Raw genomic sequence first — 27,447 nt, forward strand, 5'->3', positions numbered from 1 at the left:
TGCCTATAATATAAAGAACTCGTTAGCACATTTTGGGGAATTGTTTTGAAAAGTCAGGCTACATGTCCCTGTCCCCGTCAAGAGATTGTTGTCCACCATTCAAATTATGCTTTACAAGAAAAATCCAAAGGGCATAAAAGGGTGCAGCAAATTGACACAATAATATTAGACACCAGAATGTGTATGAAGGCTGTTGGGACACAGTCCTCAAAAAACAGTAAAACTAATGTTGAAGTTGTCGTATAGCAGCTTAGGTATAGGATCGTGCACTGCTGTTAAACCTATGTATTATTTATTTTTTTTTTTTTATGAACAACTTTGTAGTAAAGAACTACAGCAATTGAACACCAAGAAAAAGGCTCACAAAATGAATATGACAAAAAAGGAGTTTGGCATCTTAAGATCAATAGCGACTAATGAGAATATCATATGCCAAAAGGCAGATAAGGGAGGAGCCCTTGTAATACTCAATAAAACATACTATGAAGAAACTATGGTAGAACATCTCAAGGACACAGACTTGTATATGGAGATGGAGCTTAACCCCACAGAGGAGATCAAAAAAACTTTGCAAACAATAGTAGGCAAGGCCCATGATCTAGGCATCATAACGGACAAAATAAAAAAATACTTAATTCAAGAAAACTACAAATCACCTTCGATATACCTTGTACCTAAAGTACACAAAGACCTACAGAGACCACCCTGTAGACCGATCGTGTCCACCAAACAAAGCATCCACGAACCAGTGGGTAAATATCTGGACAGATACCTTCAGCCATTGGTGTTAAAAACTCGATCATATCTGAAAGACACCACAGATTTCCTACTAAAAGTATCCACCATCCGACCCGAAGAAAACATGGTCATGGTAACTATTGACGTAAAAGCCCTTTACACCTCGATACCTCACCAACAAGGGCTGGAAGCCATAGAAAGAGCGCTTTTGGATAGCGAGTACCAACAAGAATTACAAGTCTTTTTACTAGAACTTATGCAGTTCACTCTGCTACATAGTTACTTTGAACATGAAAATAAATGGTATATCCAAAAGAATGGTACGTCAATGGGAAATTGCGCCGCACCGGCGTATGCCAACCTGTTCATGGCAGCATTCGAGGAAGAATACGTCTACCAAAATTTCATCTGGAACCACCACATAGTCATGTATGTAAGATTCATAGATGATATCTTTGCCATATGGAGGGGCACCAAAGACTCTTTGGAAGAGCAAATAAAAATTTTGGATACTAGGTTGGATCGAATAGGATTTACATGGAATATTGATGAAAAATGCATACAATACTTAGATGTAGAGATCACCAAACAAACAAATACATTTTCTACCAATCTGTACCGCAAAAGCACGGATAGAAACAATTTATTACAATACAACAGTCACCATCCTCCAGCCCTTAAGAAACATCTGCCATATTCTCAAATGTTACGGGTCAAGAGAGTGGTTTCAGAGGCCACACAATGCACAGAACAACTAAACAACATGGCAAAGAGATTCAGTGATAGAGGATACCCACAGGAGGTCATTCAAACGGCACTAACCCGAGCTCAAACAAAACCGAGGCGAGACCGCCTCAAAAGGAGTGAGAAAAAATCCAGTAACCGCATCACATGCGTGAGTAAATTCTCCACAGTTAGCACACAATTTAAGCACATCATCAAAAAACATTGGCCGATGTTAAAGCTGGAACCTGATTTCCAAGGCATATTCGCACAGGAACCTATATTTGCACACACCCGTGCAAAAAACGTCGCAGATTTCCTTAAACCAAGAAGCGAAGAAACCAGTAAAATCACCTTTCGGGGCGCAGTGCCCTGTTATAACTGCAATACATGCAACAACATTATAAAAGGATCCATCATAACACATCCTCAAAAGGGGCATCCCATATCATTAAAAGTGAATGCGACATGTGACTCGACTAACTTAATTTACATGATAAAGTGTCCATGTGGAGATGTCTATGTAGGACACACCGAAAGAAAATTGAAAACACGTATAAATGAGCACAAAAGCAACATAAGGTTGAAATCCTCGAAGACCAGCATTGCAGAACATTTCACCCAGAAGCAGCATAACGTCAGCCAATTAAAAGTGTGCGTTTTGGAAATATTGCCCAAAAGAGAAGGATCTTCCAATAAAACCAGTTTACTAAAACAGGAGAATTATTGGATATATAATCTCTGCAGCCTGAAACCAGGCGGACTCAATGAACGGACTGAGTTTTTATGTTACTTATAAATACACATGTTCTAGTTTAAACTATCTATTTAAAAGTCAAATTTAACCATTGTGAATCGGGTACCTGCTTTAGGCAGTACTAATCATGGGTGGAAGCGGGCACCAGGGGGGATCGAACAGGTAACCCTCGCATTAACTTAGTGAACAATAAAGTTACAGTGCAAGCAAAAAATCGCGGAGGTGATATCAGTGCGCAGGTGTGAACTTCTCTCAACGCTTACCGGAAGAGATGAGAGGTAGCGAGTCGTTTGAGCTATCGAGCAGGGTGTAACACACGCCGAGGTGAGCGTTTTGAATCTTAAAGACCGGGGGCTTTAAATAGAGAGCGCGTAAGCCGCTTTACAATTAAGATGCCAGCATTGTTTGTAGATACGACGTTTGAGCAGCATCTCACCAGTTGTTTAATCAGAAAGGCCAGCGCGCATGAGCGAGGTTGAAACGATATCATTAGTTACGAGGGTAGAACATCAGCGGCGACTTAATAGTAAGCATAAAGACGGCGGACACCCGCCAGAGTAGTTAACAGCAATATCCTCGTGTAGCAAACACTTAGTGAAAGCCATTCAACGTTACCTTTAGATAGTCCTAATGTTCACACGGTTCTTTTCAACGAGAGACGAACAACATGTAACGCGCACCAAATGAAATTAGAACTTTATATAACCAAGCACTAATATAAATGAGTTAAGATGTTTAATAACAGCACATGTAATGAGTTTGATGACATTACTGATGATGATTTTTTGATTTTTGATTATTGTAGAACTTATTTCCCTGATGAAGGCAGAAATTACTGCCGAAATGCATTGGATTTCATGAGGAATAAATGAAATTATGGATTACAAAACATTTTTTGAAGATGCATCATTGTAATCAATTTGAACTTTAACTTCGGATTGAACATTTAAAGCTGGTCACGCAGCACGAATCGGTGCCCAGGGGGACAGTAATACCCAGCTAGGTATCACTGCTACTTGTGGTTGTCGTATAGCAACCAAGTGTACTGTGACTTTTTCCTAATGAGACTGTTAAGCAATGTTGCAATAGGAACACTGTGACTTCATAAATGTACCCTGAGATGAGCTACATTCTGATTGAGCGGAGTGATATCACATGGTTCAGGGCTGCGGTGTGCGGTCTTTTCCCACCAGTGAATGACCTGTTTTTGAGAAAGCAGTGCATTGCCAAACATATTCTGATCTGGCATCATAGCTCACCCCTCAGCTGCAAACGTCCATTTTTAAATGCCTTCTATCTGAGGTTTAGGCCCATGCCAAAGAGAAGAGTCTGCCCAAGTCTTTATCACGAGTCAGGGCCGAGAACATATGCATGTCTGTGTGCGGTCCGGGTGTCACATGCACTATTAATGGACGCACCCCTGGAGGAGAGAGAGCCAAAGGCAGGAATTAATGCGTGTCTGTGTACGGTCCAGGTGAGACATACACTATTGATGGCCACACTCCTGGAGGAGAGAGAGCCAGAGGCAGGAATTAATGCATGTCTTTGTGTGAAGTCCAGGAGCGACATGCACTATTGATGGCCACACTCCTGGAGGAGAGAGAGCCAGAGGCAGGAATTAATGCATGTCTTTGTGTGAAGTCCAGGAGCGACATGCACTATTGATGGCCACATTCCTGGAGGAGAGAGAGCCAGAGGCAGGAATTAATGCATGTCTTTGTGTGAAGTCCAGGAGCGACATGCACTATTGATGGCCACACTCCTGGAGGAGAGAGAGCCAAAGGCAGGAATTAATGCGTGTCTGTGTACGGTCCAGGTGAGACATACACTATTGATGGCCACACTCCTGGAGGAGAGAGAGCCAGAGGCAGGAATTAATGCATGTCTTTGTGTGAAGTCCAGGAGCGACATGCACTATTGATGGCCACACTCCTGGAGGAGAGAGAGCCAGAGGCAGGAATTAATGCATGTCTTTGTGTGAAGTCCAGGAGCGACATGCACTATTGATGGCCACACTCCTGGAGGAGAGAGAGCCAGAGGCAGGAATGAATGCATGTCTATGTGTACATTCCAGGTAGTGACATGCACTATTGATGGCCACACCCCTGGAGAAGAGAGAGCATGGCCTGGAGCAGGAATTAATGCATGTCTATGTACGGTCCAGGTGAGACATACACTATTGATGGTCGCACCCCTGGAGGAGACAGAGCATGGCCAGGCCAGGAATAAATGCATGTCTGTGTACGGTCCAGGTGTCAGATGCACTATTATAACCACCAGGACGAGGGGATACGAGGCAAAGGCAGGTATCACCTAACCTAGGACTGAAAAAACATCTTATATCGGCATTGCCTGACACAGATGTAGATTTAGGACGTTGTAAAAACGACTGTCTTAACAACAGCTTTATTCTTCCAATGTACCTAGTGTGAACAAAAGGTAGGAATACTGAACAGTTGTTTTCTACAATCATAGCAACAGAAAAGTGTCCGTTTTTTAAAACCTGGAGTGAAAATTGTGCAGAATCAGCTGTATTTAAAAAGTATTGCTAAACCCAACAGGTCTTCCACCTTTAAGGATATTAGAGAAATAGCTGGTTTGCTAAGCGCCTGGCAGTAGCTGCAAAGCACTACTAACTCACACTTGCCTTTTTCTGCAACTGCGCAATTTATTTTTTATTATTTTTATCTTACTATTCTGAAGTAGTCTTCCACCATGTTGGAACAAAAAAAAAGGACAAAATGGCACTGGTGCGAGGAGAGGGACAGGGATGATTGGGGAGGGGTGGGGGGCACCAGGAAACAAAAAAATAGCGTGAGCGGGTCAAAGATCCTTATTGGGAACGAGAAAAGAAAATCCAGAGAATTTGGGGCGGCACAGTTTTAGGATGTTTACATCCTTAAAATGCTATGGAATGATACTATACAATTTGTAAGAACCCACATTTATGATTGCCAGCATTTCGTATCTGTCGCTATCATATTCTTCTGACAACTAATGTGACACAGCTTTTAAATATAATGTGCTCTGGTGTCTTTCTGGCTCGGCGCACGCTGATGTGTGCAGTAATAAAATTAATTAATAAACAGTTTCTTTCAGTGAAAGACTTTGTAGGACAAAAATCCAGACAGAATGCTCACATGTGAACTATGGGCCATAAAACTTTGAGGGTGCACGCCTGCAGGCAAAACTTCGAATGTACTTGGAGGCTGTCTGTCTGCTCCTTTTACCGCGTCTGAGTGAATCACTATTGTGTTTATGGCACATATACTTCAAGATTTGGGAAGAGCATACAATGATGAGGAGTTTATAACAATAAGGCGCAGTGTAAAGAAACTTTAAAAGCGAATATTCCTTTCGGTAACGTACACATTTTTAAGAAACTGGAAATATATCAACTGCACTTCTTTTCAACTATAACAATGTCAAAACAGCATAAAATAAAAAAACTCCTTTCGTCACAACGGCTGTCACTATGCGAAGTCTTACTTTGCACCAGGTGTGTTTTGTAAGGCCGGGTCGACATACCAGGTACATCTCTGTGTGATGCGCCCTTACCATGAGGAGTAGAGCCCCTTCACGGCTTGCTCCGCGTCGCTCCACCGGGCCGGGTTCTCGTACTTGCACGCGCGGCCTCCGCACGTCATGGAGCACTGCATGTGCCCCGGGATCACATGCCGCAAGCGCTCGCCCACTTTGGTGTACTTCGAAGTCGGGCGCCTCGAACTTCCTGCAATACAACAACGACAAGTATCATACTCCTGCAACGGAATGGAGTTTCCATCAAACCACCTTGATAGGAGTCTTAAATGAGTGCCTGGTGTCTGAATCAGTGGCACCTAAGCGCTAGTAAATACAAATAAAACAACACGTTACTTTTGGACTCTTTGAGGCTGGTGGGCATCTCCATGTTGTCCACGGACGCCACGGCCACCATCACCCTGTGCGTGGAAGACGAGAGCTCCTCGATGACCGAGCTCCGCCGTCTCTGCAGCACTCGGTGCACGGTCTCCGTGGCCGAGTGCCTCCTGCCCTGCATGAAGGAGTTCAGGGCGTGCACAGCCGAGAGGCGCCTGGGCGAGCCCTGCATGGTGCTGCGCTCGCGCCGGCTGGGAGCTGAGCTGCGCGCGGCATCAAACTTCCTCCTCAGCACCAACTTCGAGATGTGCCCTTGAATCCATAAGATCAAACACAGGCTCGGGATAGGCTGGGCTGTTCCCTTAGCAACGAGTAGTCACTAACGGGAAACCAGTTCCAGTGACATTTGAATAAACAGCAACAATGTGATATACGTATACTCCATGCTCTTGATAAAGAAACGGTGTGTCTTTGCTGGATTATTGGAAACTGAACTGAAAGCATTAAAAAACTTAAGACTCCAAGCGAGCGAGCAAGACAAATAGATTAAAATAACACCGGGCAGTTTGCAGGTGTTCTTGCTACCACTTTAAGTAAAAGTGAGGTATGGCATCTCACATGCTTCTGAATACATTGGAAGAATTCTAGTGAAGCCCTCACCCATGTGACAGTTTTAGTAGTGATTCTGTAAAAACAGGATTTTGCACGGACAAGTCAACTGGTTCAATTTTGGCAACATTACCCAATGTGCCCCCACCTGAAAATGTGATGTAAACTTTGACACTCCAGATCAAAACGCGCAGGGACTCAGCTGCGCAAAGGCTAGCAGTTCTCCAACAGGCCCTCTTCTGCCAAGAAACTCTTTGAAGTTTTGCAAAGTCCCGTACCAGAGCCTCAAACATTCCTTTGTTGTACAGAAATCTTTAATGCCAGCAGGCCAGCGAGTGACGTTGTAATCTATATACTTCTATGATTTTGTCATTCCTATCAAGGCACTACTATCATGTAGTGCAGTGTTTCCCAAACTGTGGTCCGCGGACCCCCAGGGGTCCGTGACACATTCCCAGGGGGTCCGCAGGGAACAGTTTTAAAAGCACAGAAAAGTTTCTTGTGTAATTAGCAGCTTTCCAGGAACAATAAAAGTGTCATGATAAAGCCAGTAATTAATGTACCTGCTGGAGCATGAGGAGAGTTTTGTTTAGTGGCAGCTTTGTCCTAACTAATGTAGCACAGAGAGTTAATGTGCCTACTGCAAAGAACATGTAACATGCATTTTAAAAAGCAGCATTTTATGTGCATAGGTTCGTGGTTACTGCTTTTGTCACAGAGATTTTTTTGTTACTGTGCACTTCATAAGTGACAATCGTTATGTAGCAGAGGGACCTATAAACTGTCATCAAAGAGCAGCTTGCAAACTGCATGGTACCAGTTAGTAACTTTTGTTTTTAACCAGTTATTCATTATCCTGATGCTGCTAAAAAGATTTATTTGGGTGGAAATACATTTTTAATGTTAAAGTCAGTGCTAGCCACTGTGTTATGTTCTGAATCCTGAGTTTGTGCTTTTCCAGACCAAGCACTCTTTAAACATTTTATATACACACTGATTTACATGTACCATTCAATGTCTCTATATGTGTGTGATGTAAAGTCCTCTGACATCCTACAATGGTATGAGAGATGCTATAAAACAAATGCAAAAACATGTGACAGAGGGGCTATTACTTCAATTTAAACTACTAAGGGCCAGATGTACGATCCATTTTTATATGCGTGAACGGGTTCGTGAACCCGCTTTCACATGCAAAAACGTATTGGGCCATGTACATTGCCTATTTCGCGAGACGCAATTTGTTTGCGACTCGCTAAATAGGTTTTGAAACTTGCTATTTGGAAGGGGCATTCCCTTCCAAATAGCGAGTCTTAAAACCATGTACAAATGTTTTGCGGTCGCAAAACACTCGCAATTACCATTTACTTTAAGTAGATGGTAATGCATTCGCCTTTGCAAATGCATGCAAAAATATTTTTTAACGGCAGGCAGTGGTCCCAGGGACCTCTGCCTGCCCTTAGAAAATGAAACGAAAACGTTTAATTTTCTGCTTTATTTAAAAGCAGTCCCAGACATGGTGGCCTGCAGAGCCCAGCAGGCACCATACCTAGGAGGGCTGGCATTCCCAATAGGCTCGCAAATTGCGAGAGGCTCATTAATAATAATGAACGTCGCAATTTGCGACCCCATTGGGAATACGAAACAGTGTTAAACACACTGTTGTACATTTCGTTTAGCGACTCGCAATTTGCCACTCGCAATGTGTCGCCAATTGCGAGGCGCTAAATGAAATGGTCGTACATCTGGCCCCAAAATCCTTAGGAGCAGACTTACAAGCCCCTTGTGCCTCTGTTACGCTGCCGTTGCGCCCCTTTTGTGATGCAGCGGTGGCGCAAAAGATGCGCCATGGTGCAGGGTATTTACAACGTGACGCATCTGGGAGATGCACCACGTTGTAAAGCCCTGCGCCAGAAGGAGGCGTTCCGGCGCAGGAACGCCTCCTAAAAGTGGCTGAGTGGAGTGAAATCTACAAGATTTCACTCAGTCACTTTGGGATCCATGCTGCGTCAAAACCCTGCGCCTGCTTGAAGCAGGCGTAAGGATTGACGCAGCATTAACCGGAGTCGGCCCCCCAGAGCATTGCTGGAGCTGTGTCGCACTTGCGACGCAACTCCAGCAATGCGCCACCTTTACGGCACAGATGCGTCATGCATCTGTGCTTTTTTCCCCTATGAGGCGCAGCATTGTAAATGCGGCGCATCAATGGTGGCGGAAGCATGGTGCACAATAAGTGGCGCATCCCTGCGGATATGCATGGATGCGTCACTTATTCTAAATCTGCCCCTAAGTACTTTGAGTATTTGTTTTGTGTGCACACGTGTGTATTTTTTTCGAATTTCTGTTTTAATATTTGAAATTTAACTCATACAAATTGCTTGGGGGTCCCCGGCTTCCAGTGGTGACTCAATGGGGGTCCTCAGGAGTCAAAAGTTTGGGAACCACTGATGTAGTGGACTGAGCGCCATTAACTGTTGCTACTTCTGCCCAAATTGAATCCCCCATCTTTCAAGTGACGTACCGTGCCACAGAATGTGTGATAGGACTCATCTGCCAGAACCACAACCCCAGCATTTCGAGTGAGGTAATATATGCACTCAGTGAATCTTGTGGGGTGTCCAGCACCAGTAAAACACGATATTGAAAGAAAGGAATTTAACATGGTCAGCGACTAGCTGCCGCCTCCCCCCCGATCCGGCACCCAACACCCAGGAACGTGGACACGAGACGTGTTTTACTTTTTGGAAGGCGGGCGCTAGTCGCCCGGCCGTATTTATTAAAGTATGAAATTAAAAAAGGTTTTAATTGCATAGTCAACAATGAATACAAAAATCAGCAGGACATTCAGTTATACAATTGTTATCAACAAGTTTGAGAGCCTGACCTTAACAAAACTCTAATACAAGTTGTTCCTAGCTTAAACTAAACATCCTACACTTGATTTTTGTACATTTCTGGCCATATGGCAGGGTCACTACCGGTGTCAGGTCCTACAAGCTGCGCCTCCCCCTTAGAAGTGCGCATGCGCAGTGTTACCCCGGGAGTTGCCCGGTCTACGCCTTAAACTCCATTTACCCACTAAAGGAGGGCCCTTACTCTGCGCCGGTGGCGTCATGAGTCCACGCGCGCGGGGTGGCTACCAGCCTAAGGAAAGCGTGAACTACTCCTACCCGCGCTCCTTTGCATATTACCTTGCCCCTGGAGTACTGGGAGTGGCCCGCAGGCCCCTCCCCCCGGGCGGGAACCTCCATAGGATGATGCCCGCCCCCTCAGACCTCAAATATGTGCTCACCGATAATGACCTTACCGCATGCCCCATACCTAATAAATACGACGACCTATGGAAAAAATTCTAAAGGACAACTACACTGGCTAATAAATAACAGTATCCACGCATAGCTAAAGGGGAAAAAGGCCTAACGACACATGGCATAAAATTACAATTCGGTTCACTCATGTTACTCAAAATCACAATATCAACGTATAGCTACTAAGGGAAAAAAGGCCTAAAGACACATATCTTCAAATACAGTTCACTTCACACATCACTTTTCTACAAAGGGAAAAAAGTCCTAATAACAGATCACAAAATACAACAACAGCCTACTCTCTCCCGCGGTCCATACCTTTTGAAACTTACCATTAAACCGGACATATCGCTGCTTAAACTTTGTACCAAGGGATGGTGGGTGGGAAACAAAGAAGCCCCGAACGCGGGGCACAACGTTCAGCGAGGGAGCGTCCAGGGACAAGGGGGTCTCCTGGGCGCTCCCTACCTCTTATTCCCGAGGGGCCGGGTGGCCCCTCCTATTGCCCGCCCCCCCCGACCCGGAACCACTCCATTGAATCCGGGTCAGGAGGGGCGCCGGCCAATCGGCGGTGGGCCGCGCCCCCAGGGCACGCCCCTTCCGTCGAAGGACCCGAGGAGAAAGGGGGTGAGACGGTCGCCGCGCCGCCATGCGTGCGGGGGGGCCGAGGGCCCCCCCTTTTCACATGGTCAGCGACTAGCTGCCGCCTCCCCCCCGATCCGGCACCCAACACCCAGGAACGTGGACACGAGACGTGTTTTACTTTTTGGAAGGCGGGCGCTAGTCGCCCGGCCGTATTTATTAAAGTATGAAATTAAAAAAGGTTTTAATTGCATAGTCAACAATGAATACAAAAATCAGCAGGACATTCAGTTATACAATTGTTATCAACAAGTTTGAGAGCCTGACCTTAACAAAACTCTAATACAAGTTGTTCCTAGCTTAAACTAAACATCCTACACTTGATTTTTGTACATTTCTGGCCATATGGCAGGGTCACTACCGGTGTCAGGTCCTACAAGCTGCGCCTCCCCCTTAGAAGTGCGCATGCGCAGTGTTACCCCGGGAGTTGCCCGGTCTACGCCTTAAACTCCATTTACCCACTAAAGGAGGGCCCTTACTCTGCGCCGGTGGCGTCATGAGTCCACGCGCGCGGGGTGGCTACCAGCCTAAGGAAAGCGTGAACTACTCCTACCCGCGCTCCTTTGCATATTACCTTGCCCCTGGAGTACTGGGAGTGGCCCGCAGGCCCCTCCCCCCGGGCGGGAACCTCCATAGGATGATGCCCGCCCCCTCAGACCTCAAATATGTGCTCACCGATAATGACCTTACCGCCACAGGCCAGTATTGTTAACCGACGATCTGGCCTCCCCCTCTAGCCCCTGCCTAAGGACACACTCCTCCTATCCCAGCCCTCTAGCCAAGCCCAGATATTGTCAGACCATAGGACATTACCCTCTTCTGTCAAATGAACCCCGTCCTTCAAGTAATACTTGTGACCCCAGATGCACCCATGAGGTATTGACTGTAACACGGGGGTTCGAAACAACCTATCCAACCGTGTGTTGATCCTCTTTACCGAGTGATTCAACGCCCTGACCGAATGACCCCCCCGCCACTGAAGTCGAGGTATTAGTTGTGACCATACTAGTGTGCACCCGGGGCAGGTCCTAGCTATCCAACCCGCTGTTGAGATAATCTCCTCAATCAAGATGCGCCTGCCCAGTGTTGCCAAATCGTTCTCCCCAAGGTGAAGTATCACCACTGACGGTGGAGCCCGCTGGCGTGCTAACAGCCCTTGGAAGAATCCCCTAAACTCGTGAAGACACAACCCTCCTCTGCCAAAGAACGTGATATTCAACCCTAGTTGTGCCGCCCTTTCCTTCTTGTCACCTGACAGGAAGACACATTCCGCTCGCTTCACATATGAATGACCGACAATCCAGACATTGTTCTTTGTTGTTTCCTGTTCGCCGCTCCGTGCCGATGAATATTGGCGGTGCCCGACGACAAATTCCTCCCCTGCGTAACAGGTCTGAGAAACTGTAAGAGAGCGGAAAGAGACCAAGCGTGAGTGACAAGTAATCATAGCATGTCAATCCGAACATAACGTTTATAGCAGTCTGACGACCACCTCCCAATTGTCTTCACTCTTTCCACTGGGAGGCCCCCCGCCACCGCCTCAGTTGCTGCCCCAATCCTGAAGGAATGAGATCCAAAATCTCTAGGATCAAGACCCGCTTTTGTAACCCCTATTTCGAACACTCTCCTGAATTGATACCTGGTCAAGGGGCTCCCGTCGGCGTGACAGAGCAACGCCCTGCCTGCTGAACCGACCAATAGTCCCATGAGTGATTCTACGTGCCTCACCGGGCAGCACGGGTTGGCGGGGGCCCGTTGCAGAACTATGGTGTGACCCCTAGCTTCTTGATCGGTCTTTGATTTCTGGATAATCACCCACATGGTGTCACCCCTTATCGTCACCCCAGCCTTCTGCAAGCCACCTAGTATGTCAGACTTGGATCCTGCCACAAGTTCACTAATTCTCAGTGCCCCATAAAATGCCAGGGAGAATGCCGCCCTAAAAAGAAGCACTTCCCACTCCGAGTCACAAACAATCTCCAGCATGCCCAGTAAGGCTGTTAGCCGGGCCAACCCCATGGGCTTCCTCTTATCCTTCTGGTGTCCCTGAATACGGCGCCATCCCCTTAAAGCCTTGCGTATCATAAAGGTATTAGTGGGATCCCGGAAGCCCCTAGCTTGAGCGAAGAATGACACTGCTGCCCTATGTCTGGTTGCCGCTGCCACTGAGCGCCCCTCTTTGTGCATCCATTCTAAATAGGCTGCAAACCCATCCTCCTTCGCCCAAAGCACTTCCCACTGTGGCCCCAAGAAAGAACAATAAGACAGAAACGCCCCTTCGTACGCCGTCTTGGTCCTGGGGGCTAGGCTAGCGACCACGAGGTCTTGTAATCTGGGGCACCAATCTGCCAAAGTACTGCTGGGAAGTGTGCTGGCGAGGGGTCTGCTGTGGGGAGATGTTCCCTGAAAACCTGCATTTTGAAGCGAGAAAGGGAGTCAGCAGCATTGTTTAAAACACCAGGGACATGTTTGGCTCTAAAATTAGCATTCAGTTTAAGGCACCGCAGAACAATTTCTTTGATCAGACGAAGTATGAAAGGACACCGCGCCCCCTGCTGATTGATACATTCCACCACTGTCATGTTATCTGACCAAAACACCACTGATTGGTTACATAGGTGTTCGGGCCAAACCATCAGTGCCACCCATATTGGAAAAAGTTCCAGGAAGCCAATGTTGCTGAGCAAACCCCATGTGTTCCATTCTTCTGGCCATTGTTGAGCGACCCACCTATTCCCTAGGATGGCACCAAAGCCCACACTACCGGCCGCATCAGTCCATAGTCCCAACTCCGCTGATGTCGTGAGCGGGTCGGGCCAGACCACCCTACCGTTAAAATCCTCCAGGAATGCCATCCAAATAAGCATATCCTGGCGAATTTCAGACGATAGGCGCGTGCGGTGGTGCTTTTCCCTCAGCCCCTTCATCGCGTGCGCGATGGAGCGAGAGAAGGGGCGAGCCATTGGGATGATTCTTAGTGCGAAATTCAGTTGCCCTACCACCTCCTGTAATTGCTGCAAAGTGACCTTCTCCTTCCGGAGGCATAACTGTAGCGATGTCTTGAATTTGCACACCTTGTCCTTAGGTAGTCTAAAACATCTCTCCATTGAGTCAATCTCGATGCCCAGAAATTCCAAGCAGGTGGTCGGGCCCACCGTCTTCCCAGGCGCAAGCGGGACCCCAAAAGCCCGCATGAGCACGCAAAATTCCTGCAATGCCAGTGCGCACTCCTGAGAACCCGCTGTACCGAGGAAGAGGAAATCATCTAAGTAATGCATGACCCTTTGATGGCCCGTCACTTGTCTCATGGCCCATTCAAGAAATGAACTAAACATCTCAAAGTAGGCGCAAGAAATAGAACAACCCATAGGCATGCATTTGTCCATCTAGAACCTATCCCTAAAGGTGAAACCTAAAAGATGCTGGTCCGCCGGGTGGACTGGGAGGAGGCGGAAGGCGGATTCTATGTCTGATTTCGCCATCAGCGCCCCGGGTCCAGTGGCCTGCAATAAGGTAACAGCCTGATCAAAAGAGGCGTACTTAACACTACAGATACCTTCGTCAATGGCATCATTCAGTGACGCCCCCTTTGGCGCTGACAGGTTATGAATCAATCTGAATTGCCCCTTCTCTTTCTTGGGGACAACTCCCAGTGGGGAACACACAAAATTGGGTACTGGCACTGCAGGAAAAGGGCCAGTTATCCTGCCTAAGGAAAGTTCCTTGTCAATTTTGGCGGCCACAACAGCCGGATTGTGTTTCACTGATAATTGATTTCTACAGTGCGCACTGCCTGTGTATCCCCCGGCCGGGATCCTAAAACCTTTAGAAAAACCTTCCTGGAGTAGGGTGGCCGCTTTGTGGTCAGGGTATCTGTTCAACAATGGAATCATTGCCACCACATCCACTGGAGTGGGGGGGCGTAATCTGTCTGACTTATAGTGGCTTTCCCCTACCCCTCTGTCCTGTGTTACCTTGCTTGGACCTACAGGTAGTTTCTGGATGAGAGGGGTGCCCACAGGAGGAACATGCATGCCTAAACTTACACGCGGCCCTTGTGCAGGTGCGCCTATTAAAATCCCAGCACACCCCTTTCTTCTCTGGCCCACCTGCCCTAAATTTCCCAGGTATTTCACTCGTTTGGGGGGGCCGAAAGGGCTGCTGCGGTCTAGTGAACACCTTGACCGCACCGAACTGAGGGGGAGGTGCAGTGTCAGAGAACTGTTTGTGCCAAGCCATGGAATCTACCGAGTCCCATGGCAATGATCTATTGAATTCCAATGCCTTCCTAAAATTGACATCATAACCCTTCCATGCTTCCCCAGAATACTGTTGACTCCACCCCACAATCCTGCTCGAGTAGCAAGCCAATGCAGCCTGCAGATCTGGAGGACGCTCAGCCTTAATTGCAGTGAAAACGGCCCATGCTTGCATCCAATTATTGAGATTTTCCTCAACCCTGAATCTAGTACACTGCGCCCTCCATTCACTTGGGAGCATCCACTCTTTCAGTGCTTTTGCCTGCTCCATTTCCCTATTGTCCAACAATAAAGAATAAATGTACACGTATTTATCAGCCCAAATCATTTCCTTCACAGCTAATGACACATGCTGAGCTAGATTTTCGCTCCTGGAAGGTATCACACCGTCCCCCAAGAGCGGCAATGCCACTTCCTTACCAAGTGCGGGCACCGTGGGCGGCTGCCCTTTAACTCCGTCCAGCTGGGGAACACTTGGACCTGCAAGGGGAGAAGAAATTGGCAATGCAACACTGTCGGCGACCGGTGCCGATCTGATTTTTTCTACAAACCTTGCCGCCTCTGCCGCATGGTCTGCAGAATTCGGGAAGGCTCCCCCTTTTTGGAGCCATGGCATCATGGCCGTTAACTGAGATACCAATTCGGGTGGCATCGAATCTACATTACCCCCCAGGACAACAGGTACCACTGGGGTTATGCCCGATGGTCCTGGCACAGGTGGCAGGGCGGGCGCCGGGTGAGGCCAGCCTGTACCCGGGATTGTGGGTACCGGTGCGGGAGCAGACCCAGCGTCTACTGGTTGACCTGCCGGCACCGGCACCACAGGGGCAATGGGTGTAGGCACATGCGGGGGTGGGACCACCGCGGGCGGTGCGGCTGGTAACGGATCCACTGGGCCTGGGGTGGGGACCGCCTCCTTGGGTCTTTTGGACCTAGGTTTCCCTTGCGGGGTGACAAATTCCCCTCTTGGCACTGGTGCCACCCTCTTGCGGATCGGTCTCCCGGACGGGCCCGGTGCCTCGCCCTCTCTGTCCTCCAACCGAGCTTCCCGCTCCTTAATTTGTCCTAGCTGTTGCTTAATGTCGCTCATCTCCCGCATCATAGCCCGCATCATAGCCTCCATGTTGGACCCCCTTTTTCCACCCCTTGGACCTGGCATGACGCTTACCCCAAAAAACACCCGCTGCCTACTTAGTTCCCAACAGGTCAACTGTGTGTACCTTTCAGATGGAGGGTCACCAGGGGGCTTTCAGCACCACGCAACGGCGACCGCAACACTAGCGGCTTGTCCGCTTATGTAAGGGGTGAGTAAACCTAATGTAGACCCACCCGGCGGCCACCAGGAGCGATGAATGCTAGCCCCCCGTACCCCTCTTACCGATCAGTCCTGCGCGTCTGCTGGCGATATCCGCGCGTTTTACCGTTCTTATGTCCGTCTCTGAGTGGATTGCACCAGTAATATGGTTAATTTCTGAAATAGAGATATGAATTACAACCAAGTAATACCAAAAGGGGGACAGATTTATTGGGAAAAACACCCTTCGTTTAAAACACTGGAGCTTTGCAATTCCCAACCCACCCCGCGGATGGAATGTGCGCTATTAACCCGTTTAATGCTCCCTCCTCAGAGTTAAACAATTAAATTCCTTCGTTAGTAATTTTAATAGTATAGATCCATGTAGCATTCACAGGTCAGTAAACAGTGTACTTTCTTTCATAAAATGTACACACTTCTGCGGCCTGGTTTTAAAAGATCATTCACTTTCTGCTGAAAACATGCAAGTATTCACTTTTTATCACTAACCAAATTGATTACAATTTACCTAGTTTAAAAGATCATTCACTTCCTTCTGAAAAACATGTAAGTGTTCACTTTCACCCCAAAACGAAATTAATTACAATTTACCTAGGGTCCCCCATCCAGGAGCTGCCCTGGTCGACCCTGCTTCGCTTGCCTCGGGATCTACACACCTAACAAACTCGAAGAACCTTCGCGTGAGCAATTTAATATCACCTTTTCGCCCAACGCGAGGCTCTAACCTGTGGCCCTGAGATTATGAATCTCCCGTTCTACGGCGTGCGCTAGTCTGTCCCCAATGGACGCTACACCGCTAGCCTGTCCCCTAACGGACGCTACACCGCCCGTTATTGTTACACACCCTCCCTCAGGTCCAAACGCACGATTAACACACACAAAGGGAGCCCCGGGTCTCCAAAGAGGAAGGATGCAGCATTTATGGCGGGAGATCACAGCCGGGCACACAACTACCTTACGCGGTCGCCGTGCGCGCCGCTTTTAAAGTACCACTACGCCCGGGGAACGCGCCTCCGCTCCTGCCGCCTCTGCTGCCTGTTTTACGTCCCCTGAAGGCGGTAATCTGCCCGGCGGCTGGTCCGTCCGCTCCACGACGCGGCTGGGCTCGACGCGGCTCCTCTGAATCCTACAGGCAGGAGAGAAAGACAAAAAAACCAGTCGCCTCGCGTCCCCGATGCTCAGCCCGCTAATACCGGATCCGCCTGCAACAAAAAAGGAAAAAACGTTAATAAACAAAGAAGCCCCGAACGCGGGGCACAACGTTCAGCGAGGGAGCGTCCAGGGACAAGGGGGTCTCCTGGGCGCTCCCTACCTCTTATTCCCGAGGGGCCGGGTGGCCCCTCCTATCGCCCGCCCCCCCCGACCCGGAACCACTCCATTGAATCCGGGTCAGGAGGGGCGCCGGCCAATCGGCGGTGGGCCGCGCCCCCAGGGCACGCCCCCACCGTCGAAGGACCCGAGGAGAAAGGGGGTGAGACGGTCGCCGCGCCGCCATGCGTGCGGGGGGGCCGAGGGCCCCCCCTTTTCATTTTGCTACTTTGACTAGTTTGTCGTGTCTCTCCAGTAGAGCCACCAGTGCCATCTCTGTGTATTCCTTGTTCAGAGCTCTTTGTAAATGCAAGTGCACGTTTCAAGAGACAGTGGTCAATGGGTGCATTGTACAGGCTTGATACAACCCCTCGGTAAGCGCCCCAGTTTTTTTTTATGTAGAACATGACGGGGAAATTGGTGATGGTGGACACTTGGCCTTATCACAAAGCCCGGTTAGTCTCGCGAGGGATTCGCAGCGCTCTATAAATCCTGCTTGATTCTTATTTAATATAACCAGTGTGACATCCATCGGCATTCTCAGTAGTACCAATCAGGGATCAAGAAGACCGTGACTAACACTAAAAATGGATCCAGCTGCCTCTGTCTAGGAGTTAGACCAACAATGGTTCAGGGTTGCCTTGAGGGAATTCTTGGCCAGGTAAAGGGAGGACTGTGAACTACAGAAACCCACAAATAGAGAGTATGTGGCCGTATAAACAACCTTGGCTTGGAACCTTATTTAGCCTTGGTACCAAGTGCTTGGGACAGGGTCCTTCTCACCAGGTTTAAGTTGGGCCTGACCAGGTGGCAACTTTAGTTTCCTCTGGATCAGTTCAACCCAAAGGAAATTCCAATCTGTCCCTGCGACGAGCGATCTTTGCAAACCCTTACCCATTTTACGTTTGCAGATTTTATAATGGTCGTGCCAGGAGGTGGGTGTTTCTCCTGTTGAGAGGCACCCTAATCTCCGAACACATCCAGGCTCTTCTGTATCTGCAGTCCCTCCCAAATCCCCAGATTTGTCTCGGAGTAGCTACCTTTCTTAAACGCTCATTGCAGCTTAGACCTTTTTGATGTTCTAATTTGACTTATTGCATGTACTCCATACTCACAGCCTCCTGCTATGTTTTTTTGCTTACGGGGAAGTGTTTTTATTATATGCATTTCAGCTTTTTATGTTTTTAATTTCATGATATTTTATGATAAGTGTGCTTACATGGTTTATTACATACATCACATTGAATTGAGTTGATGAATGTTTTTAATTCCTTTCGTACCATTAGCAATAGCTGCAGATGGCTCATTTTAAATAATAAGGCGAAGCAACCACAAGGGTCAATTGGCAAAAAGCCAGGTTTTCGGATCCTTGTGAAACATGAACAGATCATTTTTTTTGGAAGAGGAAGCATGAACATATCCTGGCAGCCTCCACAGAAAAAGCTCTATCTCACAACAGTTCTGGATTTGGGGCCTTCGTGAAGTTGACTGAGCTCATTGCTTTTGGTACCTATTGAATTCAATTTCTATGACCCCACTGTGTTCATGATGTCCAGAGATTTGAGAAGAAATCTCTTGCACATAAAAAGGTAGTGAAGGGAAAGAAGAATCTGACTTATGATCTTGTAGATAAAGCCAGTGAGAAGACACAGTGAAGGACATTTCACCAATTTGGGCATATTTAGGCACTTTGTGGGGTGTGTTCAGTGTTACAAACATAGAACGGAGGTTTTCCAGAAGAGGAGCTTTGTGGCCAAACAATGAATATGTGGCATGCATCTAAGGAAGTTTGAACAGCCACTGGTTATGATTTTTTTCTGACCCCCCCCCCCCTTCGGCATCTGAGGGTCTAGCACAGGCACCTGGGTTCTTGGGATACTGACCTAGGGGTAGAAGAGCAATAGCAGTCTTAGCATCATCATGAGTCATCCATGGCAGCCTTAAAAGGGCAATCATTGGCTCTGCTTATGAGATGCAAGGTGGGATAGTGATTCTGTGCAGAATGGAACACAGGGGCATGATGGCCATTGCTTTATCTTTTATTAATTCTTTGTGTTATCTTTGACCATACCAGATGCATTGCCTCAGTCCGCATTAGTTCCCATAAAGGCTGTCCTTGTTATAATCATTGAGCAAATTCAATCACATCTTACCCTTTTTGAAGGAGCTACACCAGCTTCATATTGACACGATTCATTCAAATCAACCTCTTTTTTTTTGTAAAACATTATCACCATCTGAGGCCTAAGAGGTCTACGAAGCAAACATGTTCTGCATCAGGAAATATCCAAATGTAATATTTCAGAAGCATTGCACCGAACTTCTTCTGGAGCTGCCACTGCCTTCTCCAGAAGACCTACGAAACAAACCCACCTCCACCACCTTTAGACAGAACTACCCACATTTCTGTCATTCTGGAAAAGTCCAATCTCCTCCCACCCTTTCACACTTACCTGAATGACAAGTTCCACTCAAAACACAGAATCTAACCCGCAGTCACCTGCTGTAGTTCAAATACTTATTGTTGGTTATCTTTAACCTCAATGCCACCCATACCACCCTAATGGATATAATTGTTATGTGCACTACTTCCTTCTCCGTTTTCTGTAAAGCTCACTAATTCCCGCTAGCGTGTTATGTAAAAACGCACAATAAAGAAATAGTTCTCCTCTCAAACTATCATAAAACATTTTCAGCATCGTTTTTACAATTGAGTGAATGCCTCCCATTGAGTTTTTCAATACATTAGTTCTCTAGATATGAACTTCAAACGCTGAAATAAAATGTATGCATTCTATAAACAGAGAAGTGTATTAAGAGCCACATATTTTTGATTATATCAATATAATTTAGAAGTACCCTGAATGGATTTTAAAGTGTTACTTTGCTTAATCCACTCACTGATTGACCTTAACTGTATGTTAAAATCGCGGAAGGTACTAACTACGTGTAAAGGGTAGCATCAAATCAAATCAACAGGGTGACTTGTTTAGTAAACGGAGCTAATAACACAAATGCTGGAAAGCCCACGGATGTCTCCTGTGGCATGTGCTTCAGCCAGCTGCTGAAGGACTTCAAGAGTAGGGCACTCCTGCGCCTTGCAGAAGTCTGCCTCAGTGGGTCCTCCTGCAGCATGCAACTAATCTAGATCAAAATTGCTTACAAGGGAATTTTTTTATCAGAAAAGTTTTTGGGGGAATTTTTCAGTGAAACAGGAGGTTGATCAATCTTCACTGAAAGAAACTTAGGACCAACTTAAACCAATTAAAACCTGTTTCTCAAACAGTTCAACATTTGATTAGTCGATAAAGTGGTGATAACTCACTATAGAAAAATGCTACACGGGAAGTAGTTTTTATGAAACAAAGTTTTTATGTATCAAAATTTCATGGGGTACAATTTCTTAAAAGAACAGTGAAAAAAATCAACATTAAACAAGTGGATAAGACATAGATTAGTTGTTCTTTGGAGTTCACTTGCGTTATAGTCCACTCTTTTAAGTAGTATCACAACGAAACTTGTTAAATGTCACCAAAAATAACGTAGTGCAAAATTAATCTGACGAACAAGAAGAGATCTGAACTGATCTGTAGACGTTTCGGCCTTATTATTGACAAATCCTCAAGGCCATCCTCAGGACTTTCAATCTTTTTACATAATACGACCCCATGTCATGCTGGCTCCTCTGTCTTCCACCCTTTCTCCATTGATGAACAGCCACTGCTGGAACTTCTTAGTGTTGGTAGGCATAAGGAACAAGTTCCGTACCTTCTGTAACATCTTATCTGGTAGAGACTATCTAGCCACAGATTCCTTACCTTAGAATTATTCCCAGGCGTTGGACTGGATCCAGAAAAGTATTTGAGCAGTAACCCTACGCATCGCTAGGTACCGTTCAGCTTGATGTGTTGCAGAAAGTGACGTGTGCGGTACCTATATAGGTGCTACCTTGGTGCGCTGTCAGTTATGTTTTTTTTTTTGTTTGAATATTTTTATTGCATTTTTTGTTATTTTGCAGCATTACACATATGGATAATTAACCATGCCGTAGTACAGGATATTCGTTACATGTCGCATCAGTTTTACATATACATAAATGAACTCGATTGTAAGGAGCGAAATAAAAGCAAAGTATTTAGAACAGCATGTCATAATCATCGGCTACAGTTATGTCAGGAAGAGAATATAGAGCAACAGTGGCAGTTCACAGAATAAAACAACTGTTTCCTCGTATCACACCAGTGAGTTGTTCAGTTTGGGGCACGTGCTATGCTATGGCAACAGATCGAGGTAAATCAAGTACATCAGCAATGCAATATATATTCAGATCTTTTATTCAAAACGAGAAACTGTGAAGAACACCCTGAGAATTCAGGAACGAGAGACTGGGTGGTGACAAACGATGCATGTGTGTGTACGTGTGGTGCCCAGGGGGCAGGTAGGGGGCAGGTATGTGGGGTACTATGTCAGTAGTGGGGGCCGCTCAGCGCAACTAGCAATATATGTGACAGGAGGGGGGGAGGAGGGCAAGGGGGGGGGGGCGGGGGGGAAACTCGGCCGGCACAATGCGCAATATGGTATGAGTGTCTAAATAATGCCTCGCTGCAGGCACACCTGGTGGTAAGCAGCCAAGGCACTATCCCAGTCCTGCGCTATGGGATACATGCGGAGCCCTGCTGTCTCCTCCCTGTGTAATGCTACACTTTCCGCCCTTGCCCAATTGTCAAACAAGTTACGCCAGTGTATCGCCTGGGGGGGTGCACCATTCTTCCAGTGCTTGGTGATGAGGCGTTTCGCAGTTATCAGCCCCAGGTCCCAAAACCTCGCCCGGACCTTTGTCTGTTTCGTCCTCTTAAAGCGCTGTCAGTTATGTTATGTTAAACGTTATATTACATTATTTGTAAAGGGCATGGCTGCCCCAACAATGGGGCGTCCCACGCTGCATTTGAACGTAGAGTGAGGAGTCACCAGAGAGTTATTAGTTGGAGAAAAGCCAGGTCTTCACCATCCGTCTGAAGGTCAGGTGGTCAGGGGTGATACGGATAGGAAGGGGTCGGAAATTCCACAGAGCAGGGGCCCTTGCCTTAAAAGAAGTGCCAACTGCTCTAGCCTTCCGTATCCGGGGGACTATGGCAAAGTGCAGAGCGCGTGTGGGAACATAGTGGGAGCAAAGATTGCTCAAGATTCCTAGCTGATGCCCAGAAGGTACTGAGGGCCTTAAAATGTATTCTCTGTTCCACAGGCAGCCAGTGTAGCCGTCAGAGTAGTTTAGAGACGTTGAGGTACTTAAGGACAGCAAACAGAGTGAGGGCAGCAGCGTCCTGGATGCGTTGAAGCCTCTTGGTCACGTACTTGTTAGTTCCCAGGAGTAGCACATTACAGTAGTCCAGTCTGGCCATAATGGAAGATTGGATGATTAGCTGCCGAGGTTTAGAGTCAAAGAGACCTAGAATTGGCTTTAGGCCACGTAGCAATCCAAAGTAGTTACATGCCACAGATTTGGTCTGATCTTCATAGGTGAGGTCCTTGTGCACCAGGGGGGCCTGGCGGGGGGGGGCACTCCGAGAGCGGGCGGCCACCAGTGGTTGCCCCACAGATGAGTCCCTCCCTACTAAAAGATTCTCAGATTTTGCCGAATTTAGCTGCAGGTGGTTGGTTACCATCCATTCCGAAATGGCTCTTAGATCAGCTTTGAATTTAGCAGAGTCCAGGCTAGGATTGTAGGAGAAGGCGATCACCAACTGGGTGTCATCTGCGTATGACACCAAAGAGATGCCCTTGGTTTTAGACATCAGAGCCAATGGTCTGATGTAGATGTTAAATAGCGTTGGACTCAATGCTGACCCCTGGGGGATGCCACAGCATAATGGGTGAACACCTGAAGAGAAAAGAGGGGCAATTACTTGAAAAGCCTGATCGGCGAGGAAGGACATGAACGAGGAGAAGGCCTTGTCAACGACACCGATCTTGGCCAAGCAGTGTAGCAGGATCTCGTGGGAGGCCATGTTGAAAGCCGCACTAAGATCTATTAGAACCAATGCTGTGGTTCTGCCCACATCCACAGAGGTCCGTAGCTGTTCCATGACCGCCAACAGAGCAGACTTAGTGCTATACTGTGGCCTGAATCCAGTCTGAGATGAGTCCAGTATTGAATTAATTTCCAGATATTGAGTTAGAAGCGTGTTTACATATGATTCTGTGATTATGGATAAGAATGGGAGCAGTGAAATGGGTCAAAAAGTTTCGGGCTTAGACACATCTAGTGTTGGCTTTTTCAGCAGGGGGACCACCTTGGCAAGTTTCCAAGACTTGGGGACCAGCGCCAAAGATAGGGACTGTTAGACCTGGCATCATTGGAGTAGGTCTCCATTCCCCTGCGACCTTTCCTGTCTTGTATGTTGGCTGGATATAGATGTTCTGGGCGCCTTGCCACTGCTACTCAGTGCCACCGCATGAATGCCCCATGTATATAAATGACTGTGTGAATTAGGATAACTCTGACGCTTACATTAGTATAGCCTGTTTTGTTAATGATTACTTTCTATCACCCTATCTGGGCATAGGAATCCGATGGGAACTACGAGTTTGATATGTTTATGATCAGGCCAGCGAGGGCCACCTTTTAGTAAGGACCGTTTAGGTATTTTATGTTGTGAAATCCCTTTCCTGAAAATGCAGTATGCGTATTGGCCGTCTGGTTTTGGAGCAGCAGGGCCAGCTGGGTCAGACCTGGCTGGGGAGAGAGATCGGTATTCCAAGTGTGGGGAGGGGTGACTCTTTGATCCAGGCAGTGTCGTGCCTGGCAAGGTGAATGATGGCTCCACCTCCCACTGGGTGTCTGATAGCAGACCCCCTCATTCTGAAAGGGCAGGATGTTGCCTCATAAACCAAGTGCTCTGCTCCCCGACTCCACTGATCTGGTTCTGACTGCAGTCAGTGATTTGCAACCTTAGAGAACAAATACTTTTTAGGTATAAAATGGTGCGCTGGAACTTTGGCCAAGTGTGTTTCTTCTGGATATTAAGACGAGACTCTGTCCGAGTGAACAGAGAAAAGGACTTTGCAACTTTAACCCATCTTGCCGAAGAAACTATCTCAGAGCCCAGATCGAGGGAGGCTCCTGCCGAAGTCTCAGGGACATTAGACTTCACCCAGTCGGCCGTTGGAATTCCCGTGCGTGGAGTTCTGCTTGCAGGTGAGGCCCCCGTTGAGTAATCCGGAGCCTCGAGTTCTACTGTAAGGGCCGCGAATCTGGCATCTTCTGAACTTTTGCTCCGGGCCGATGCAGCTCAGAGAGAACTGCCACCGCTGAGCGCCCGCCTAATTCTGAACCTTTGAACCTTTCCTTGCTGAACATGTGCGGTCAGGCTGCAGCTCAGCGGAAACTGCCGCCACTGAGCGCCCGCCTAATTCGGAACCTTTGAACCTTTCTTTGCTAAACCTGTGTGGGACGTGGCAGCTAAGACGAGATCCGCCGCTGCTGAGAGCTCGCCTAAATCTGTACCCTCCAACCTTCCGCAGGATCCATGTGGGCTGCTGAAGCTGAGGGAGAGCTGCGGCCGCTGAGATCCGCCAGAACTAGCATCATCGTGATTTGTCCCGTGGGCCGCCGCGGCCGAGAGAGAGCTGTAGCCGCTGAGTGCCCACAACCCTTGCTACTGTGCACACCCGTGATCTGTCCCGTGGGCCGCCGCAGCCAGAGGGGAGCTGTAGCCGCTGAGTGCCGAACAGCCTTTGTTACTGTGCATCATCGTGCTTTGTGTTGTGGGCCTCCGCAGCCAGGGGAGAGCTGTACATGCTGAGCGTCCACACCTTTGACTACGTTGCATCCCCCTTTTGGAATTGTCCCGTGGGCCGCCGCAGCTGAAAGAGACAGCTGTAGCAGCTGAGGGCCCGCACCCTTGACACTTTTGCATCCCCAGTTGGAACTGTCCTGTGGCTGCCGCAGCAAAGGGAGAGCTGCTACCGCTGTGCGCCCACCACGGAGTGACACGACGAGAGTCCTTGCCTCCCCCAACACTGGACGCCGCAGTTGCGTGCTGCTGCTGCTGAGAGCCCGCCTGTCCCCGAGTGCACGAGTCAGTCTGGGGGCACGCTGCGGACCTCTGCCACCCTGTATTGTGGTCGCTGGCAGTCCGCCTGTCACCGCCTCCGCTTCTTTGAGAAGCTGCGTGCTGACCCCCTTGCAACGACAGGTACCTGGAGCCCAAACGGGTCGCGTAGGCCCCGTTCCTGAACTCAGTCAGTGTTATGCTTTGGGTGGATATGTTGTTATCTCTTTGAGTAAGTGCATCCCTGCGTTTGGGGCATAACCCTTTTTCAAGGAGCTCTGTTGATAAAAGAATAGCATTATTGGCATACGCCTTTCTAAATGAGATTCATCACACAAGGTATAAAAAATTAGGGTCGTGGGAAATGATAAACAAAACAATGTGAACTACATTGGTGTCATTTAAATTCATAGGAATCGTGAATCGTTAAAGTGACTATTGGTATAGCGAAATGTCAAACGGCTGTGTGATCAAAAGGTGAATCATGCCGGGTGATTCCTGATATCAGCGGGTTGCGCTGTTGTCAGGGAAAACGGAATGGTGTGACTGACATGGATATGAAATGAAATATTCATCAATGATTGTATGACTGTATGATACTAATGAACTTCTGAACTTGCAACGACAATTAAAAACTAAATGCAAATCAACAGAGTCTGTCCTCTGTGACGAACCCCAAGGTCTGCCCAAATGCAGGGACGCACTTACGATGTTTGTGCGCTGACAAGTATTATACAATTAGCGTACTTGGACGGTTACGCTACCTGGTGGAGCACCCAACCTTCATAAACTCTGTTTAATTCATTAGAACCTTTTCAACAAACTGTCGCTGTGCACCGAGCCATATTTTTGTCTATAGTTATCTCTTTGAGTACCTACGGGTTTCGTGAGTTGTCATTGTTGAAGCACTTTGAGAGTTGAGTTAAACTGTTAGAGAAAGATATTATTTTTCTATACCTACCTGAGTTGTGTCCTTTTGTGGTGTCATTACTGTCTTATTGTACGTGGTCATAAACGCTTCACACACTGCCTCTGAGATAGGCCTAACTGCTCGTGCTACGTTACCACAGGGTTAAGCAGGGGTTATCGAACGGGGTGACCCACTTGCCCTGACTTAGGATGAAGGGTCCCTATTTGGACAGTGGCAACAGCCAATGCCAACTAGAGACCCCCATTTCTAACAGGGACAGATTAATCAGCTCCAGGCACTCAGGCAAAGACACTGTAGGAATTTTCGGAAGAAATCAGGTTTCAGGGGATCCTCTGGACAACCTGATTTTACCTTAGCGAACAGCGCTTCTATACCTTTAGGGGAGATGGGTGGGAACGTGGAGAGAGTGTGGGTCACAGGCCCCAAGGGCGCATTTAGACCCGTACCGCATGGGGTAGCACCCGGGCCGAAACTGCTATATATCTGCGATCATTCGTCTCAATAAAAAATGTATCCAACGCTTCGCATTGCAGACTGGAGGATATGGTGCTGTCGGGTCCGGAAGGAGACTTTACCAGATCCTTCAGAAGTGAAAATAATGTTTTGGTGGAGTTGCTACTTGTAGAGATCAATTTAGTTTAATGTGCAGCCCTGGTCTTGCGGACCAGTTTATGGTACTCTTTGATCGCACTTTTGTACTGTGCTTTAGCCAAAGAGTCATCTCCAGGCACGTTCTAGTATTTTGCAGTTCTTCTTAGCGAGGATCAAACACTCATTGAACCACACATTAGCCTGTGCGCGTTTTATGCGGGTAAGTTTGGTTGGGATGCAGGTGTCCAGTGCTTCAGTTACCCCCCCCCGAAACGATGTGTTAGCCTCTTCAATGTTGTCGGACCTTTCACAACTTTCCATGCCAGGAACACAGAACCATGAGACCGACTACTAGTG

The 27,447-nt window shown here is 47.6% G+C and overlaps 1 protein-coding gene across 4 annotated transcripts in view; it reads right to left on the minus strand.

The window, feature by feature from the left end:
- PTPDC1 (protein tyrosine phosphatase domain containing 1) overlaps positions 1-27,447 on the minus strand; it is a 353,990-nt gene that overhangs the window by 105,573 nt on the left and 220,970 nt on the right. For 2 of the 4 annotated variants that reach the window (XM_078661617.1, XM_078661620.1), the window contains exons 1-2: positions 6,095-6,308; positions 5,777-5,948 (exon numbers count right to left, since the gene is read on the minus strand). In XM_078661617.1, the coding sequence (XP_078517743.1) occupies positions 5,777-5,948; positions 6,095-6,308 (386 nt within the window). Of the gene's footprint in view, positions 1-5,776; positions 5,949-6,094; positions 6,309-27,447 lie in introns of those variants that run through there. The other 2 variants (XM_078661619.1, XM_078661618.1) reach the window with 1 other exon arrangement.

This window comes from Lissotriton helveticus, chromosome 9, assembly GCF_964261635.1.
Source record: "Lissotriton helveticus chromosome 9, aLisHel1.1, whole genome shotgun sequence".
NCBI lineage: Eukaryota > Metazoa > Chordata > Amphibia > Caudata > Salamandridae > Lissotriton > Lissotriton helveticus.